This window comes from Aspergillus caelatus (genome assembly GCF_009193585.1).
Source record: "Aspergillus caelatus strain CBS 763.97 unplaced genomic scaffold BDV27scaffold_220, whole genome shotgun sequence".
NCBI classification, from domain to species: domain Eukaryota; kingdom Fungi; phylum Ascomycota; class Eurotiomycetes; order Eurotiales; family Aspergillaceae; genus Aspergillus; species Aspergillus caelatus.
The window spans coordinates 16,272-34,345 of NW_022475483.1; the positions used below are offsets into that span (position 1 = coordinate 16,272).

Here is an 18,074-nt window from a genome sequence, read left to right on the forward strand (position 1 = left end):
TTGATAGATCATAGCAGTTTACCACTCACGATCCTTAAGCGAACTGCTCCACAGAGACCCAACACAGACTACTTGAACTTAATGCGGGAGCGGCCTAGTCTTAGTAGCGCCCTGGCAGGCAAATTGTTCCGCTGGAAGGTTCAGCGATCTCCAAAGAAATCACTGTACAAATATGGCCAAACATCGAACACTGTGTGATGTTAAATAGTCATGTATGTTGAATTTCTTGATTAGATTGATTATGTTGCTTTTCTATCAACATGATTATGCGAAGAAATCGACTAGGCAGCATCAATGTAAATTATGTTACCAAGGTTCAACCTCTTATCCGGGATTACCAGAGTAAAACCCAAAGTGTGCATCGCCAGGGAAGGACACCGTAAGTAAGATAGTGCGTGTAAAATTGTAACAGAGCATAGCTACTAAATGGCCCTTCTTGGCTTATGTAGTCCGCAAAGTGATTGACTCTCCTCGTTTATCGTTGTTTCTAATCAATATTTTTGCAACCTTTCGATTCAACCTAAACCTATGCTATGGACCATAAGATGCCTTAGCTTTTGAAATCTGACGCTAAGTGACTAGCAGGTGTCTAACGAACTATCAGCCACTGAGGGCCAATTCGGAAGCTATGATGAGTTTTGTACAGCGATGTTGCAGTTGCCACGTGCTCAAAGATTGGGCTGACAGCGAGCCTTACCCATGAGAAACATTTGAGATATCGCAGACCAATCCCCAACCATTACAAACAGCTCTCAACATTATACCGATAATGGCTTGTTATAGAAGGTATGAACCTGTTCAATACTAAGGATTTCATGAATTTAGGGACGAGAGTGCTAACTGAACCGTGCCCCCCGTTGCTCATAAGGAGACTCTCTTGACGCTCCTGTCATATACGAGTATGTTCCTCTATGGCAGCACAGTATGTCCCAAACTTGCCGACCTACTACGCCATGTTTGCCTGTCTCATAGAATCATTGTGCGGATTGAGGAAAGCCATGGTAGTGTGGGAGCGATGGCTGGCTTTTGGGTGAATGAATATAGCAAGCTAATTTTAGTATGTCAAAAACAAAGAGCAGAATATATGACAAAGACGTGGAATATTTCTTGCTGTTTCCAGTGGTAAAGTGGTATATTATTAGGTTACAGTGGTTTATACATGCGCTAAGGGACAGTCATCCATTATGTGGTCTTTGTTTCCTTTGTACTAAGGCCTGTAGCGATGAAGCTATCGGTCAGTTAAATTGCTATCTAACACTAGAATTATTCGCTCTGCTGCTGTTCCATACGCATACCCATTCAGCAGGGAATAGGTTCGGCGATCCTTGAACGATTCATTGTATGATTACTGCCCTTGTTATATAATGCCCGAACAAGCCAGCATAGTGGTGGAGGGGGAAGACGCTGGTTAAACGGTCACACGAGGCCCTAGGGGGGTTCGGCTTAGGCCTGAGGTTTCCAATCATGTAAAGCTACGAGGTGAACAGAAGGATGGAACGAGACGTAAACAGGTGGTCGAGCTAGTGGAGGTGCTGTGGCAGGCATGTTACTTGTATTTTAGAATTCTTTTGGCTCATTCCTATATTTCGAATGTATAGTCTGGGCATGTTAGACTTTATACGGCGTTTCTGGACTAAGATCCTGTCTCATCGACGAGGCGTCTACATAGTTAGATATTGCAATGGTTAGGGTCTAACAATCATTAATTGATTGGTTGTACAACTATAGGGAAACATGAAAGGGGTGTAAACTATAACGAAACAAAGAGGTTTCTTTCCGTGGTGAGTCAATAAGCAGAGACGATGAATGAATGTGTCTTATGTCCTTGTGAATAGGACGCAGTCATGTGAGAGAGTACATTAACACTGTATATAGAAGGGAGTGTACGAACAGTCCTTCCGTTCATTTCTAGGTCGGCCTCTTCATGTGAACCTACGACAAAATTCGTTCTTTCATGCTTGACGGCATCAAGAACGTAGACTCTTGCAAGAAGTATGTTCCTTATATACGTCTATTCTTTCCCAGTGGTGCCCTTATCCATGCTTAAAATCTAACCTCAACTGATATCTCGCACGGAAGCCTGGAAGTACTGTATTGACAAAATGACAGAAGTGACCTATACAGCACCTCTGGCCGTAGTGGGCCACTCTGAAGACATCCAGGAGCCCAGCACGGCGCAAGAACCTTTTCACATTTACACTCACTCATCTCCTCATCATATAGCCCAAATACCCGGCGCCATGCCTAGAGCTTTCCGAGACAGTACGACGGCGAGATATTTCAGGGCGGGGGGACCAAACCTCTGTGAGGCACCGTATAACTGCCGCCGCCTCCCAAGCAAGTATATCCCTTTTGACGATGTTGAGCGTATCCTCCACAATTGCAACATCCGCTTCTTGGTAACATCTCCATCTCTCGTGGAATGCACTCCAGCCTATGACGACTCAGCAGAATCGATTCAAACATTACAGGTTCTCGCCCGCAGGCACGACAATGACTCTCGAGACGATTGGCTACACGCAGCACAAGAGATACACGCTCTTCTGCGCAATCGCGGTCTGGACAATATAACGATTGACATTATTGATTGGCGACTAGCGCATGGCCCCGACATCTACCTATGCAAGTCGAGTGATGCAATCTTTCCAAAATGGGATACTGTTCGCAAACAGATTGTACAAATGGTGGATGTCTCTGGCTTTCAACTTCTGGGATGCTATCGTATCGGACATGATTTCGGTGAGGAAAACAGCACCCCTTCCATTCTGGTCACAGTCGACCCGAAGGTTGAGCGAGACTGGAGCAGTGTTGAGCACGATATTAGGAAGATCTTAACCGAGTTTGACCTTACTATGGTTGACGTGCGCATTTTCAAGGATCGTGGTATTTTCTGTGCCAATCAATCGTTGGATGAAGCAAAAGTCAGCTCCTCTCTACCCGCAGTTGAAGAGGAATGTCCGACTCGGGTGACCATTGGAAATGGCGTGGGTGCTCATAATAGTAAGAGTTATGGTACCTTCGGAGGATGGCTCAATCTACAGCAGAGCTCTGACTCTGAATGGCAGCAATTTGGTTTGACCTGTCGCCATTGCGTGTTTGATCACGTCTTCACGGATCTTCATATCTTCAAGGAAAAGGAAGAAGCGCTAAGATATATGGAGGATCAGAAAAAGAATCCCAAGAACAGGACTCCTAATATTACTGAACCCCCCTCGCGGCAGAAAGTGGACAGTCCAAATGTCAGTAGAGTACAATACTTTATTGACTACTACAGGGACATGATCAATGAGAAGAGAAGGTCAAACTCGTTTCGCACTCTGCAGGGGATCCAAGCGACAGAGAGCCTCCCTGAGGGTGTGGCACAAATGTGGGGGGATCTCAAGAAGAGCCCGGGCGATCTAGAAAACCATCTTACAGAGTTAGAGGCCTACAAACGGGCTGGCAGTTATGAGTTTGGCGAGGTTTGGGCTGACTCTGGCGATGATACTCGAAAGACGACAAACATTATGGACTGGGCACTGTTGAAAGCCCATCCAAATCGTGCATTTCCTTCTAATCAGGTATAATTTTGCTTGCTATCCTCGTCTTACCTGATCAATGCTGAAAGTATATCTAGTTCGACCAATTCAGCTCTCTCGGAGAGCGTGCACCCATGCCGCGTATAGGACACATCAAAGCCGGGATCGTACTGACCGATGAAAAGAATCTTTTTAAACAAGGTTGCAAAACAGGCGTGACTTGGGGAAAGTACAGCAAGCTCGCAACAACGGTCTTTACAGCTGCCAAAAGCGGCGAACTACGGACAACAGACGAACATTCAGTTGTTTATGACATCAAGCACGATTTCTTCAAACCCGGTGACTCGGGCTCACTTGTCTATGACGAAAGGGGCTGCATAGCAGGAATGGCCTTTGGTGGCCAAATGTCGGGACAGATTGTTGTTTTCACCCACATCGACAACCTAATTGCTGACATTAAAGACCAAACTGGAGCTAAACGTGTCGTCTTTTACGGTCAGGAAGAACCGGTAGAGGAATACGACATAGATCAGAACTAAAGTCACTTGGACGACATGCAGAATCCCTTGTCTTTCTATTTCTTTGGCTTTTTGTTTCTTCCATTTTCTATTACATAGGCTTTGATTTACCTTTCCTTTTGCAATTTCCCTACCGACACCTTCTTGTTTCTTTGTAGTAATACATCACTCAATTTAACCCCATCATAGCATCTCTAATAACCTACAGTTCCAATGCCTCGGCATAACTGTTCGCTGGTACCGATAGATATCTCGACATGGCCCGCACCAAGGAGCGGGATGCTTTCAGTTACTTGGATATGAATTGCTTTCAGTTAACCCAATTCTATTTATTCATTGTGTACCTATCAATCAAATCACGTACTAGTATTCGTCAATTTGTCTGCCACCACTCTTGCCAGACCCAAGATATTGGTTTTCGTATCCATCAGATCCAAGAATGCTACATCTACCCCCATTGTACCAAAGATATACTGACGGAGTTCCGCCGCCAACATACTATCCATACCAAAATCCAACAAAGGCTTCTGGACCTCAATTTTATCCACCGGTGTGAGAATGATATTAGAAAGCTTGTTCACCAGAACAACTTTCACCGCATCCGTAACCTGCTCTTTATCATTCGAGGCAATCGCCTCCTGGATAACTGATGCTTGCGTACTATTCCCTTGTGCAGACTTTCCCGTAATGCGCCTCAGCGCACATGTCAATACATCGAACCGCGCATCGCTCAGAAACTGCCAATACCCCTCATATCCCTGTTTCCGGTGGCCCTGTAGACCCGTATCCTCCAGCCCAGTCAGAATATGTGATTGGGGCATAAGGTCATTAGGATGAAGCGATGTAGGAGGTTGAGTGAGTCCAAAATCCAAGATCTGAACTAGTTCATCTTCCGTAAGAGGCCGGATACCTTTACGGAGAAGCAAGTCCTCAATCTCCGGGTGCTCATGCAGATACCCGACCTCAGAGACCATCCCCAGACCGAGAGATACGGCTTTCAGACCCAGTCCACGACGGTACCGCGCAAACGCGTCTAGAAAGTTGTTGGCCGCACAGTAGTTGCTTTCTGTGGCTGTGCCCAGTTTCCCGGAGATAGAGCTGGTTAGAACGAAGAAGTCCAGTTCTTTCTCTTTGTCTAAGGCGGAGATAGCGTTGTGAAGGTTCCATGTGCCTTGGACTTTGGCTTCGGTGCCGTTAAGCCAGTATTCGCGCGGCATGTGTTTAAAGATGGCCTCGTTGAGGCCCATAGCTGCCTGGATGACACCTCCGAGAGGGGTTGATGCCGCTGCGACGGCTCTGTGAACGTCTGTGTATTTAGTGATGTCGCCTTGTATCACGGTGCACTGTGCGCCCCCTTCTTCTAGTTCGTTGACCAAGCGCTTGGCAGCTGGTTTCTGTAGTCCTGAACGGCCGAGAAAGATGAATTTTCGGGCTCCTCTGCTCATCATCCATTTGGATACACTGCGGCCTAGACCACCAAGACATCCAACCAGTAGATAGCTCTTATGGGGATCTAGCTGCGTGGAGAACTTCTCATGTACGACAGGTACCATCTGTGTTTGATCCTCGAAGGATATAACAATCTTACCCATGCGCTTCGCATTATTGAAGTGGTTGAAAGCCGGTACGATATCTGAAACATTGAATACGGACAGAGGCTCAATAGGCCGGATATCGCAATTCCGCAGCAGCGAGATGACGCGAGCCACTAGACCCTGGTAAACGCGGTGCTGTGCTGGGGATGTTGATTCGGCCAGCATGCTCATATCGAACGCTGTGAAGGTCGTTCCGCGGGAGAACCTTTCCATGTTCAGGCGGCCCTGGTCAAGAAGGTCCCGTTTGCCGATTTCAACAAAGCGACCGAAGTCTGCCAGGCAGTCCCAGCTTTCGTGTAGGAGTTCTCCGAGTAGCGAATTAAGGATAACGTCGACTCCGCGTCCATCTGTAATGGACTTGACGCTCGAAGCGAAGCTTGAGTCGCGTGAGCTAAATATATGGTCCGGCTTGAGTCCGAAGTGCTCAACTAAGTATTGTTTCTTTTCGTCGGTTCCAACAGTTGCGAAGACCTCTGCACCTATGAGTTTCGCTATTTGTATTGTGGCGATACCGACACCCCCTGCGGCTGAGTGAATGAGAATAGACTCTCCAGGTTGCAGATTAGCTCGGTGGTAAAGAGCATATATAGCCGTGGAGAAGACCATCAGAACAGATGCCATGGTACGCAGGTCCTCGCCATCGCGCAGCTTAACACAACTCCAGGCCGGAACGGTCTCGTATGTGCCAAAGTAACCCGGGTACATGACGGCGACCTTGTCACCAATACTGAGATCCGTAACGGTAGGCCCGGTAGCGACAATATGACCTGTGCATTCCAAGCTGCACCGTGCATCCGTAGTCTGGACATGTCCTGCCAGTGCATTCACATCTTTGGCATTGAGACCGACACAGGAGACCTTGACAACCACATCATCTGCTCCCAGCGTCGCAGGGCCTGTGTAAGCTCGTTTCACAAACTGTGCCGTACTCAGCTGTCCTGGCCTCTGCACAGACAAGCCTGCATTTCCAACACTCGCAAGTGGCATAGGTGATGCGAGTCCATCTTGCCGTGCACGAAATTCTCTGTTCATGCGCTCGTCAGGAACTATACGGCTGATTAGGAGATGGGAGCCATTGTCGATATACTCGCAATCATTGATTGGCTTCTTCCCGTTTTGAAGTATCCTCGTAATGTCCTGTGAAATCACTGTAGCATCGGTCGTTGGATCCAGCTCGAGCGAGAAGATCTTAGTCGAGGGCTGCTCGATCACGACAGCGCGAGCAAAGCCTGCGAACAAGGAAAGCGTGGGGTTGAATTCTTGGTGTACTCCGGATCCTGTAATCCAAACAATCCACGCTGCGTGTTCGATTATCTGTTTGAAGCCGTCAAACTCTTCCTGTTGAACGGTGCCAGCAAGGATTGACCTTTCCAGCTCAACTGTAGAGATGACCAGTGAGTTAGGAGGGATTTGCAAGTCCCCTAGGTCTGCTAAAACCACCCGCTTGATCGGCATGCCCAGATCCTCACTCAAATGACTAGCCAGGTGCCCATCGACAGGATGTGCTGATGACCGGCAGATGAGTAGAACGCTGTCGAAATCTAGAGTAGAACAGCTATTCATTGCCGGTGCTGGGCGAATAAGCTGCACATTGCGAGCTGTTTCCGAGCGAGAGTTTAGGACCGAAAGCCCATCAGACTTCCAGCTGCTGTGAACATGAGGCGCAAGGAAGACTGTTTGATAATCTGTGTAGGGGGCTAACCTATCCATCATAGCGATATCGTCGCCTAGAATTACCAAACCGAACTGTTCACTTGCTGATGCCTTCCGATACTGCACGGATCGAAGCCCCAATGGCACAACATAATTGTGGACCTCGGCAACCTCGAGTCCACCGTCGGAGGCCAGACTCCCCAGAGAAAATGAATTGAAGCGTCTGTAAATACTTGGTGCATCAAGAACCTCCAGGAAGGCCAACGTGATGAGGGATAAGTCCGTCGAGAGGCATAGGATATGCGCGTCAGGGTTCTTATGGACGACCAAGTCTAGGGCTGCCAGCAGGTTGGCCTTGGATCCGAACGACCCCAAATCGGATGTTGAGAGAACATGATCGATCGCTGATGAGAAAGTCGCACTGTCGTGTAGCTGGCTAATGTCGGGCTTCCAGGTCACTCGTGTTATAGGATGCCGCACCTCCATATTTTCGTTTCCTATGTACGCAGTCACGTCAACATCTTTGAAACGCGCTATGAGCTGCTGTTGGCTATCGAACAAGACGCTGTCGATCTTGTTGGTAGCCTGGCCGGTCACCTTGGACGCAGAGCAAATTGTGCCTTTGTCAGTGGGACTAGTGGGCAGGCGGATATTTACACTTCCGAGCCTAGTCGGCACTTTACCAACCATCGCGTGGATAAACCCACCGGTGCATGCAATAAGGGCAACCTGGAAGAGATTGTCCAGCAATACAGGATGTAAGAGGTACCGGGGGTTGACTTGCGCCCCCTCGACAGCGGGGGTAAGAGTTTGTGTCCGGGCTTCTGCATACAGTATACCCTTGGGGTCAGGCGTGTGGATGTCATACATGTGTTGGAAGGTTGGTCCAAATGCAAGACCACCATTAGAGATACTCTCATACCACAACTTCCTGGACTGGGGGGCCAGGCGACAATCTCTGGATGGGAACAGTGTGCTGCTGGCAGGTATGGATTCCAGCCTTATCGACCCCTTTGCCCGAACAGTAGGGCCGTCCTCTGAGATAGAAGAGATTTGAAATTCCCACCAAACCTTGGAGTCTCTAACGTTCGAGATGGGGAGTGGACGAAGCTCCGTATATAGTTCGATTGATCCCTGCTCCGGCAATGGAAGAGCCTTCAGCAAGTCGACATGCCGAAGCGCCACAGATATGCCTGCACCATCCGCCCCAACAGGCAAATTCTTTTGCATTAGCGCCTCCACAGCCATGGCCAGATATCCGGTGGCTGGAAAGACAACTGTGTCGCCAAGCTTATGGTCACATAACCATGGAACATTTTCCAGCTGCAAGAGATTCCGCCATCCAAATGTGGTCTGGTTTCCGCCTGGCACTTCCCTACCTAAGAGCTCGTGTCTGGGATGTGGGGTACTGCGCCATTCTCGGCTCACTCGAGATTCATTCCACGGTGGTTGTTCATAGTGCCATGGATAGGTCGGTAAGTCATAGATGAACCTAGGTGTGCCATGGTCGTATGTATGGTTGAGTTTTGAGAAGTCTACTCTGAAGCCCTGGGCAAAGAGTTGACCAACGAAGCTGAGTAGGGAGACCGAAGAGTCTTGGCTTCGATTAAGGGTGGCAAGATAGGAGGTAGACTTTCCGAGTGTCTGCAGGATAGGCATCTTTAGGGCCGCATGTGGCCCGAGCTCAACAAACGTACAATAGCCGATCGACTCAGACAGAGACGTAAGACCTTCGCTGAAACGAACCGGGGATTCCAGGTTGGCACGCCAGTACGCTGCTGTGCGGACATTCTTTCCATGAATTTCCTGGCTCAGGACAGTGGAGTACATGTGAATGTCACGGACTCTGAAATCAGAGGATTCTTCCTGCTCAAAGGCTAATGCACATTGAAGCAGCTTCTCGTACATGATGCCAATGGCAGCCATATGGTGGGAGTGATAAGCCCTGCCATCTGTCTTCAGCTTACGAGCAAACACACCTTCTGCTTGTAGCGATACTAAAATAATATCAATGCATTCTCTATCCCCACTGATGGTCACACTTTCTGGCGAGTTGATGCATGCCACCTTGACATTTGCGCTGAAGCCAAGCTTATTGATCCACACTAGTGCATCATCGGAGTGCAAGCCCACGGCAGCCATTGCTCCTTCAGTCTCTAGCCTCGTCACGGAATAGCCTCTGTAATATGCGATGATGATAGCCTCGCGAGATGTCAGTAGACCTGCTGCATATGCAGCCGCAATCTCACCCGACGAGTGTCCGATGACTCCCTGGGGAAGCATAGACCAAGATCGCAGGACGTTGACCAAACCGATCTGCACCGCAGTGGTGATGGGCTGTGCGTAAGCTGCCAAATTTAATGGACAGGCCTCCGAGTCATCCATCAGTATGTCACAAATCTTCCATTCAGGGGCATGAGGCAGGCTGCTCAGTTCGTAATCAAGCTGCCGAATGGTGTCTGCGAAGACTGGGAAGTGCAATAGCTCGCGGGCCATACCCTTCCACTGCGCACCTTGTCCAGTAAAAACAAACGCCAACTTGCTATCCGCCATGTTATTGTCTAAGTTGGCTTGTGTCAGGTTGTCGACATGGAGATCTTGCGCAAGGGTTTCCTGTCGGGCAATAACATAGCCACGCACACCGAGATGTGATCGCCGTTGCCCCAAAGTGTAGACGAGATCAGCAATGGAGACGGCTGAGAAATTCAATTTAGACAGCCTTTCGACTCGCCCCTGCAAAGACGGTAGCTTGTTTGCGGAAAATGGAAGTAAATATGGCATCGAAGGGGCCACACTGCGCCCATCGAATCCATTAATGCCATTACTGATGTGACTGTCAGCCTCACCATTTAATGAGCCCGTTAAATCAACGTTCATTTGCAAGGCCTGCCTGCAAGACACTCTGTTAGTCTCACGACTGGCCTCTTCTAGGATGCCATGAGCGTTGGCGCCGCCGAAACCAAAGGAATTAATACTAATGCGGCGTGCGCTGCCTTCCGACGGGAAGTCTGTCATGCGAGTCACAACTTCTACCCCCCATTCATCTGTTTTAATTTTCGGATTTATCTGCTTTACACTGATGGTAGCAGGAATCTGGCGCCGCTCCAGAGAGAGACTGGCCTTCATGATGCTTAGCAAACCACTTGAGGCCTCTCCGTGTCCCAGGTTCGGCTTGACGCCGCCAATTAGCGTTGGCCGGTGGCGTTGGTCTTTGCAAAAAACACGAGAAAGTCCTTCGACTTCAATTGGGTCTCCGACACTTGTGCCAGTACCGTGGACCTCAACGTAGGCAGTCTCTGCTGGATCAAGTCCGGCACGAGCATAGGCCTTGCGGATAACTGCCTCCTGCCCATCGACACTTGGCTGTGAGATGCCTGGTGTTCGACCGTTACTGTTCACTGCGGTTGAGCGGATTATGGAACGAATCGCATCCTTGTCGCGGATGGCATCATCCAGTCGCTTGATATAGAGCGCACCGACGCCGTCGGCTCGAGCGTACCTAGCCCCAACATCAAGAGTTAACCAGGCTTGCCCGTTGGGTATTACCGGGCAGAGGAGGGTCAAGGAGCCTCAACTCACCCATCAGCGGAAGAATCAAACGTTTGACACTTTGAAGCTGGTGAAAGGACTCCACCCAGCGATGTCCCAACATGCACCTCTGGAGTTTGTATGAGGTTAACACCAGCCACTACGGCAGCATCACACTCGCCATTTTCCAGCGCAGAACAGGCCATATGTAATGCATAGAAGGATGAGGAGCATGCTGTGTCCACCACGCAACTCGGCCCTTTCATGTTGAAAACATGGCTGATCCTGTTTCCGAGGAGGGTTGCCCCCATACCCAGGTGGGTGAATCTGGTCATGCTCTCCACATCCTTGGTCTGCATGGCGATGAAATCCGGCGTGAATGAAGCGACTGAATTGCTGTTAGTCTATCAAAAAGCTGATGAGGAGACGACCGGCTGTCTACACACCATAACATCCAACATTCGCACCCGACACATCGTCCAGGGTAACCCCAGCGCTTTCGAAGCTTTCAAAGACAACCTCCAGCAGCTTCCGCTGTTGTGGATCCATATCCGCAGCCTCTCGGTTGTGGATGCCAAAGAACTGGTTGTCAAAGTTCCGAATGTCTTCCTGTAGAAAGCACCCGCCCGATGCTACTGTGGTAGACGGCTCATCCTTGCTCCCATGAAAGCTGTCAACGTTGAACCGTGACTTGGGCACTTTGCCAGCTGCACAGCGTTCCTCCGCTAAGAAGTCCCATAGTTCGGACGGACTGGAAATATCACCGGGAAACCGGCAGCCTAGGGCATACTCATCAGTGGTTTGTCGCCGTTTTCATAGAACAATGCTTACCAATGCCAACTATAGCAATTGATTTGTTATTGGACACGGCCGGTTCGCTGTGGACGTTCTTTAATGGCGTTGTTTGGTTCATGGGGAACTGCATCTTCAATGGTAGGCTATGATCCTAAATATAATACTTCTTATATTATGTGCGAAAGTCATAGGCATGGTGTTTTTATCCCTGTTTGCGAGTGCGCGTATGGTTATATTATAGAGATGTATGCCGAGTCCCATTTTCGAAGTGGGCCGGCGCTCCCCGACTCGGCAATACCCAATGTGACGAAATGTCGCGCTGCAGATGAGAAAGCTGAGAATTTGAGAAATGGTGAGGCAGATATGGAGGCTTACACAGTACATGTGCTGAAAGACGTTCAGCCCCCACCCCGAGCCGTCCAGGGTGGGGGCCATGATACTAAGGCATTCTCCCTTGCAGAACCCCGCATGCCCGTACGACTACACAGCCCACTACTAGTACTTAGCAGGGAGAATGAATAAATTCTACCGATAGCACTAGGAATGGAATAGTACCATGCACAGTATCTTGTATAATTTATGCAATTAGCATTGCGTGAGTGATATGACCAATTTGGATGGCTTATGTCATCTCAGTACGAAGAATATATATTAGCGGAGCAGTTATCCGGTAGATCAGCAGCCTCGAGGAAGATAAGGTACATAGAAGCTTGGCTCACCTTATAGAGTTCGTATAACCAGGTCATACAGGTTTTACATGCAGATCAACAGGAAAATTCAAGTAAGGTAGGCAATCTGACTCACATAAGCCTCCGTTATAACTTATTCCTAAAATTAAGTGGAGATAAAGTGATGTTCATGGGCGGCTAAAATCACCAAAGTTTTATTTTTAAAAAAGTTATTAAAAAAGAAAAAGAGAAAAGAAAACCCATTTCATTCATTTATGATTTGTCTAGCTTGCTAGTAGGTATGCTATGGGGCCATGTTTCATGCACCTACGCCAGCTAGAATCCTAGCCTGTAGTACCCATATCACGCCAACAGTTCCTCGGTTAAAACTTTCTGGACCTCCTCCAGGTACATGCTAATGTGTGCCGGTTCCTCATATCCATCGTTGAAACTGTATACGAGCCGCAACCGATCATAGAACGTGTATATGAAAAACATGGACATGCCGAGAACAATGTCGACGCCCATTTTCACGTCCAGAACCTTGACCGTGCTGCCATACGTGTGTTGTACATACCGCTCAACAATGCCCAGGCTGCTGATTTGTGCATCTCCGGGAATGGGCCCCTGGTACTCGGGCAATTGGATGGCTTGGGAGAGGACTCGTGTCATGTGTGTGTGCAGGGGCAGGATCTCAGGATCATCCTTCACAGTGGTCCGGTAGTACTTATCCAGTGCATGGGCTGTCTCCCAGAATTGTGTAGGGAGGTCGAGGTCCAAGGGAAGAGGTGTGTAGTAAACCGAAGCCCCGTACTCGCCTGTGTTGTATGGTTTGGGGAGGTATGGCCGCAGGTTGAACAGCCCTAAGCTTACATACCGGGATAAAGTGCCGTTTGGATTAGCATGTTTGATAATCGCCTGGATGTACGCTGCATGTACAGCCGAGGTAACGCTGATGCCCTTCTCCTTGCATACTTTTACAATCGCTTCCGTTGTCAGCGAGGGGAATGTCATTTCTGCATTCTGTGACCGACCAGCAGGTACGGTACCAACTTTGGACACCGGGCCAACACCCGGAGCTTTGGTCGCATAGCTCATGAGGAGCGCCGTGGCTTTCTCGGTCTCCTCCGGCGTCGGCTCGGAGACCTTGAGCACTTCCTCAATGGAGGGTGCCAACCGGGTATGCTCTCCACCAAATGTGACCTCCTCGGCTGGGGTTGCCAAAGCTGCCAGATAGCGGTCCCAGAGGAGTAGTGTACCGGTGCCATCAATTGTGTAATGCTGGGCGCGCAGTACAAGCTCCGATGAATTCGGGATGTAATACAGTGTAACCTGCTTGATCGGTTCAACATTGCAGTATAATTCCTCCGCATCTGCAGCAGGTGAAACAACAAAGGTTGAGGCAAGCCACTCCTGTAAAGCCGTCTCATCGGGAACCTCGTAGACCATCGTCGTGCCATCAACTGTGGTAGCAATCTGGGGCTGCTCAGACCGCAGCTGCTTCCAGGCGCGCTTGAGTGAGGCTTCGATGTCCGCCGGGTTGATATCGAGGTCAACCTTCAATTTAGAGAAGATGGTGTACTGGTGGCGGCCATCGCAGTGAGCTGCTGACACCGATCCCGTATACACAAAATACCCCTCCATTCCGGTGACAGGGCGCTCCCAGCGGCGTTCGGATACTTTTTTCCAACTCATGATTGCTCGGCAGTCTTTGTTTGTGAAACAGATCGAGGGAGGAAGATTGAGACTTAGGAGATAGTGAGAAATGGAGAGGGACACGGCGGGTTATCCCTTTGGATCATGGCAATTTTAAATCAGCCCCGAGCATTGCTGGGCAGGGTATTTAGGCAGTCTTGGCCTTGCGGCCTTGTATAGCTTTTCTTTTGTGTTCCTGATACTTTCCGCATGGGACCGTGCTGTGATCTCCGCCCATACTCGGTAGTTCATCCTGGCTATCCTTTGTCTTGAGTGGGTCTAGCCACCTCCGCACGGGCTGTGCCGTGAGTTCCTGTCCACTCCTTGGCAATCCAGTCAGCACGAGGATCGGCACGTCGCCTGACTATGGCCCCATTAGCCGCCAAAGTACTTTTTTTTTTTTTTTTTTCTCTGTCGGCGCTTGTGAACTTGCTTGGTATTTCAAGAAATTCAAGCAATTTAGTCTTTCTACCTAGTCTAAGTCTGCGGAGTGGTAGTTGAGGACGGAGACGGGCGAAATAGAATGAAATGAGCTTATAACAGAATAAATCAATAAATCAATAAATCAATAAATCTAAGAAACTAAATATATTAATAGTATTAAGAACGGAAGTTAATTTTGCCGTACTCTAGACTGAATAAATTAGATAATATTTATTTTAACTTCAATTTCTCCTCCGAAATTAGAGAATTGAGAACAATTATTAAAATAGAACAGGGATCTTCAGAGCGATGGAAATACTCGGACGAGGAATGTGAATAATGGCGGAGTAAATGATAAAACTTAATGGCAGACCGTAAGTCGACCCACTCCGCTAGTACTACTATCACAAGGTTGGATTTATCAAGACAACCGACCCCACCGCAAGGGGCATAAGCAATGAGACGCTGACAGGACGACTAATTAACTCTGATTCGCCCACACTTTGACCAACCCTACCCCCTCCCTGGTCAGAAGCAATGGAGGGGCCAGACGAGGCGTAATACATCCCGATGGGGGCTGATTCTGCAGGTTAAGCAAGGGCAGGCATGCATGACGACTCTCTACTCCGTACATGCCAGTGCATGGCAAGCTGACCCGACTATTTTCAAGCCCGTAAGATCCCTCTGCCTTTCATTTTTGTCAACGTACTGTTCATTTTGCTTCCGCGTCGCTTTCCTCCTCATAATCCCGGACGAGCACAACTAACCATCATGGCCCTAGACGTACCAGATGGCACCCCCGACCGTGGGGAAGGTGTCGTGATCTTGAGCATCATCCTCATGGTCCTGATAATTCTGGCCACGATCACTCGTATTATGAGCAAGATTATCGCGCACCAAAACTGGTGGTGGGATGACCTATTCGCAATTCTCTCCGTGGTAAGTTCCCTCGCCGGCACAAGCGTATATCCAACCCCGAATAATGACCAGGAATACTAACCACCACATCCCAGATATGCGAACTGGTCGTGCTATCCCTGGTCCTAGTATGGCGAAACATAGGCCTGGGCTATCACATGTCAGTCGTGGCGTCCATCAACCCGGAATACCTGATCAGCGGCTCCAAATATCTCTTCATCGCAATCTTCTTCTTCGATGCCTCCGTCTGCCTTCCCAAGATCTCCGCGGTCTTCTTCTACGCGCGCGTATTCCGCTCCAATAACAGCGCATTCCGCATCAACCTCTGGATCATCGGCGCCCTCGTCGCGGGCTGGCTCATCTCCGCCGAAATATCAACCATTTTCCAATGCAACCCCATCGCCAAGGCCTGGAACACCACCTTACCAGGAACATGCATTAAACAATACGACTGGTATCTCTCGACTGCGATCCTTTCCACCGTAATTGACTTCTACATCCTCATCCTCCCGATTCCGATGATCTGGTCCCTAAAAATGAGCCTCCGACGCCGTATCTACCTCCTCATTTGCTTTTTCATGACCTACTCCGTCATCGTCCTGTCCCTGGGCCGTCTTGTCGCCGTCGTCAACGTTGTCCCGGTCATGTCCACCGATTTGACATGGGAGTTTCCCCTGTATCTATACTGGTCTGTCCTGGAGGGGTCGATTTCCATAGTCTCGATTAGCGTCCCGAGTGGTATCGCTCTGGTCAAAGCCATTATCCGACCGGAGGGGAGTGCCTGGGGGTCCACCAATGGGAGTAGTGGGAAGCGCGGAAGCTATGGAAATACCACTACGATCAAACCTGTCAAGGAACGGTCCATGCGCAGCTACGGCGATAGGGGGAGCGATGACCATCTCGTTTCGGACGTCGAGACAGTCAGAACAGTGAATTCGGATGAAGATGATGCGACTATCCCACTAGGCGGAATCAAGATCCGGACGGATATCCGAGTTATGAATCGTGAGAAGCAATCAAAGAAATAAATCAAATAAAAAAAAAAAGAAGAAGAAGAAGAAGGGAGACGGAAGCCAAGAAACAAAGATAACACATGAAGAAAAGAAAGAAATGAGTGTGATGACCCTTTAAGCAGGCGGGTCGGGTGGAAATGTGGTTTATCCTGCCATACGACGTTCTGACTAGCACCTAGCTATGTATATACCCCTTTTGTGCACTGACGGTTCAATGATATCCATTTGCGCATGTTTATCTGTTTTTGCCTTCTTCCATTTGTTCAGAGGCAAACCCTTCCTTTCACAAGCTTCCTGTACATACAAGTATTGTCAATTTAATTGCTTTGGACAACTTGTAAACTCCGATTTTGTAAAGCCATACGTCATGTGCTCTTTTGGTTTCCAAATAACTTGCACAAGCTTCTTGCCTTCTTGCATGGCGTGCTAGCTAAGGCAAACTGGTACAGGAAAATACTGAGATCCTTCCCGGATCTCGGCGCCAACTCAAGCCCTGTCCCTTTGATATATAAAAAGGACACGGGCCCATTTCTCCCCATTTTCCATACTTACCGAGTACTACGACTTCATACTAGAGCCTCGAGTGAGGAAAAAAGATACATAAAATCATTCCAAGACCCGCAGTTCAAGGGCATGACTCTATCTATTCTGCACGCAAATTCGACTTTAATTATAATGATAAAAGACAGGGAATCAATCACTGTAGAGAGACGAGATCCTCCGCGGCGTAACAAGCCCAATCACAGTACGCATACTTCAAGCGGGAACAATAAGGAAGCACCTGAAATTTTGTTGGCAAAGTTAATTAAATTGATATATAACATTCCCGGGCATACGAATCAATGATCCCAATGGCGTAGATGCAGTGTGGCCATCACGTGCTGCAACCCCTCGTAGTCCCAACCGCGCTGTCGAGACAGCGATCGCCAGCTCGCTGAATACTGTCCCTAAGCCTTCAACGTTCGCCCAGATTGATAGTCAGTCCGCCAACTATGTCAACCGAACCACTTCTACCTTCCTATTCCTCTATTCCGGAGTATGAACGAGAACGGCGTCCCTACCAACACAGGCAGGGTAGAAGGGTCAACTCAACCCCGCTTACTCCGTCGACTCCGCCGATTCAATCTCTAAGCGCCCCGTTCTTCGTCGGCGCCGTGATAACCTCTACATATTGGTCCTACAAGAGCTATACAGCTTCGGACGGGGTACTTTTCTATCTATATATCACAGGTCTGAGATCTCTGACTATATTCCAGACCCTATTGGGGCCAGCCCCTTTACTCCCTTACTTTGCGTCGTTATTCCTCGTCCTCTCTTTCTGTTCGTGGATCGGCTACCTAGTCTCCATCCTTTACGACCAGGACGAAATTTCTCTGTTCCAGCGCAAGCTTGTCATCTGGATATCAGTTACCGGAAAGGTGGTTTTGGGGGTCGCACACGCTGTCATCTGGTTCGAGTACAAACAATTCTTCCCCGGCACAAAACAACCCAACTGGATTATTATGTTTCTTGCGACGCAAGCTTGGTGGGACCTTTTACTATTGATGGGGTATTATCCTATGCTGCGAATAATGTAATGGAAGGCTGGGCTAAACTGTTCATGAGGTTCAGTATGAATGGAAGAAATACATTTGTTCTGTCCTTGTCGTGGCTGAGCGTCAAACCTAATAACTATAGTTACCTATTTGAACACCCATGGACCACTAAGATCTATTCCACTAAACCTTCTTCGGTTAGCGTGCAGTGGAGC

At 48.8% G+C, this 18,074-nt stretch overlaps 5 protein-coding genes across 5 annotated transcripts; 3 read left to right on the forward strand and 2 right to left on the reverse strand.

The window, feature by feature from the left end:
* Window positions 1-2,240: 2,240 nt before the first annotated feature.
* On the forward strand, window positions 2,241-4,057 carry BDV27DRAFT_148839 (uncharacterized protein; the record flags this gene model as incomplete). The annotated part of the gene is made up of 3 exons (XM_032070974.1): window positions 2,241-3,104; window positions 3,222-3,560; window positions 3,617-4,057. The coding sequence occupies 3 exons, from the start codon at window positions 2,241-2,243 to the stop codon at window positions 4,055-4,057; spliced, it is 1,644 nt and encodes a 547-aa protein (XP_031923338.1).
* Window positions 4,058-4,362: 305 nt separating this feature from the next.
* Window positions 4,363-11,737, reverse strand: BDV27DRAFT_168027 (type I polyketide synthase; the record flags this gene model as incomplete). Its single annotated transcript, XM_032074662.1, has 5 exons — window positions 4,363-8,707; window positions 8,747-10,783; window positions 10,864-11,200; window positions 11,259-11,591; window positions 11,644-11,737. 5 exons carry the CDS (start codon window positions 11,735-11,737, stop codon window positions 4,393-4,395), a joined length of 7,116 nt encoding a protein of 2,371 aa, XP_031923339.1. The 3' UTR covers window positions 4,363-4,392.
* Window positions 11,738-12,523: 786 nt separating this feature from the next.
* On the reverse strand, window positions 12,524-14,108 carry BDV27DRAFT_134773 (uncharacterized protein). Its single transcript, XM_032068366.1, has one exon. It carries the CDS (start codon window positions 13,968-13,970, stop codon window positions 12,639-12,641), a length of 1,332 nt encoding a protein of 443 aa, XP_031923340.1. The 5' UTR covers window positions 13,971-14,108; the 3' UTR covers window positions 12,524-12,638.
* A 1,001-nt stretch (window positions 14,109-15,109) lies between these two features.
* Window positions 15,110-16,619, forward strand: BDV27DRAFT_42955 (uncharacterized protein). The gene is made up of 2 exons (XM_032076619.1): window positions 15,110-15,332; window positions 15,407-16,619. Exons 1-2 carry the CDS (start codon window positions 15,165-15,167, stop codon window positions 16,337-16,339), a joined length of 1,101 nt encoding a protein of 366 aa, XP_031923341.1. The 5' UTR covers window positions 15,110-15,164; the 3' UTR covers window positions 16,340-16,619.
* Window positions 16,620-17,281: 662 nt separating this feature from the next.
* BDV27DRAFT_134775 (uncharacterized protein) lies at window positions 17,282-17,976 on the forward strand. Its single transcript, XM_032068367.1, has one exon. It carries the CDS (start codon window positions 17,317-17,319, stop codon window positions 17,899-17,901), a length of 585 nt encoding a protein of 194 aa, XP_031923342.1. The 5' UTR covers window positions 17,282-17,316; the 3' UTR covers window positions 17,902-17,976.
* The last annotated feature ends 98 nt before the right edge of the window (window positions 17,977-18,074 follow it).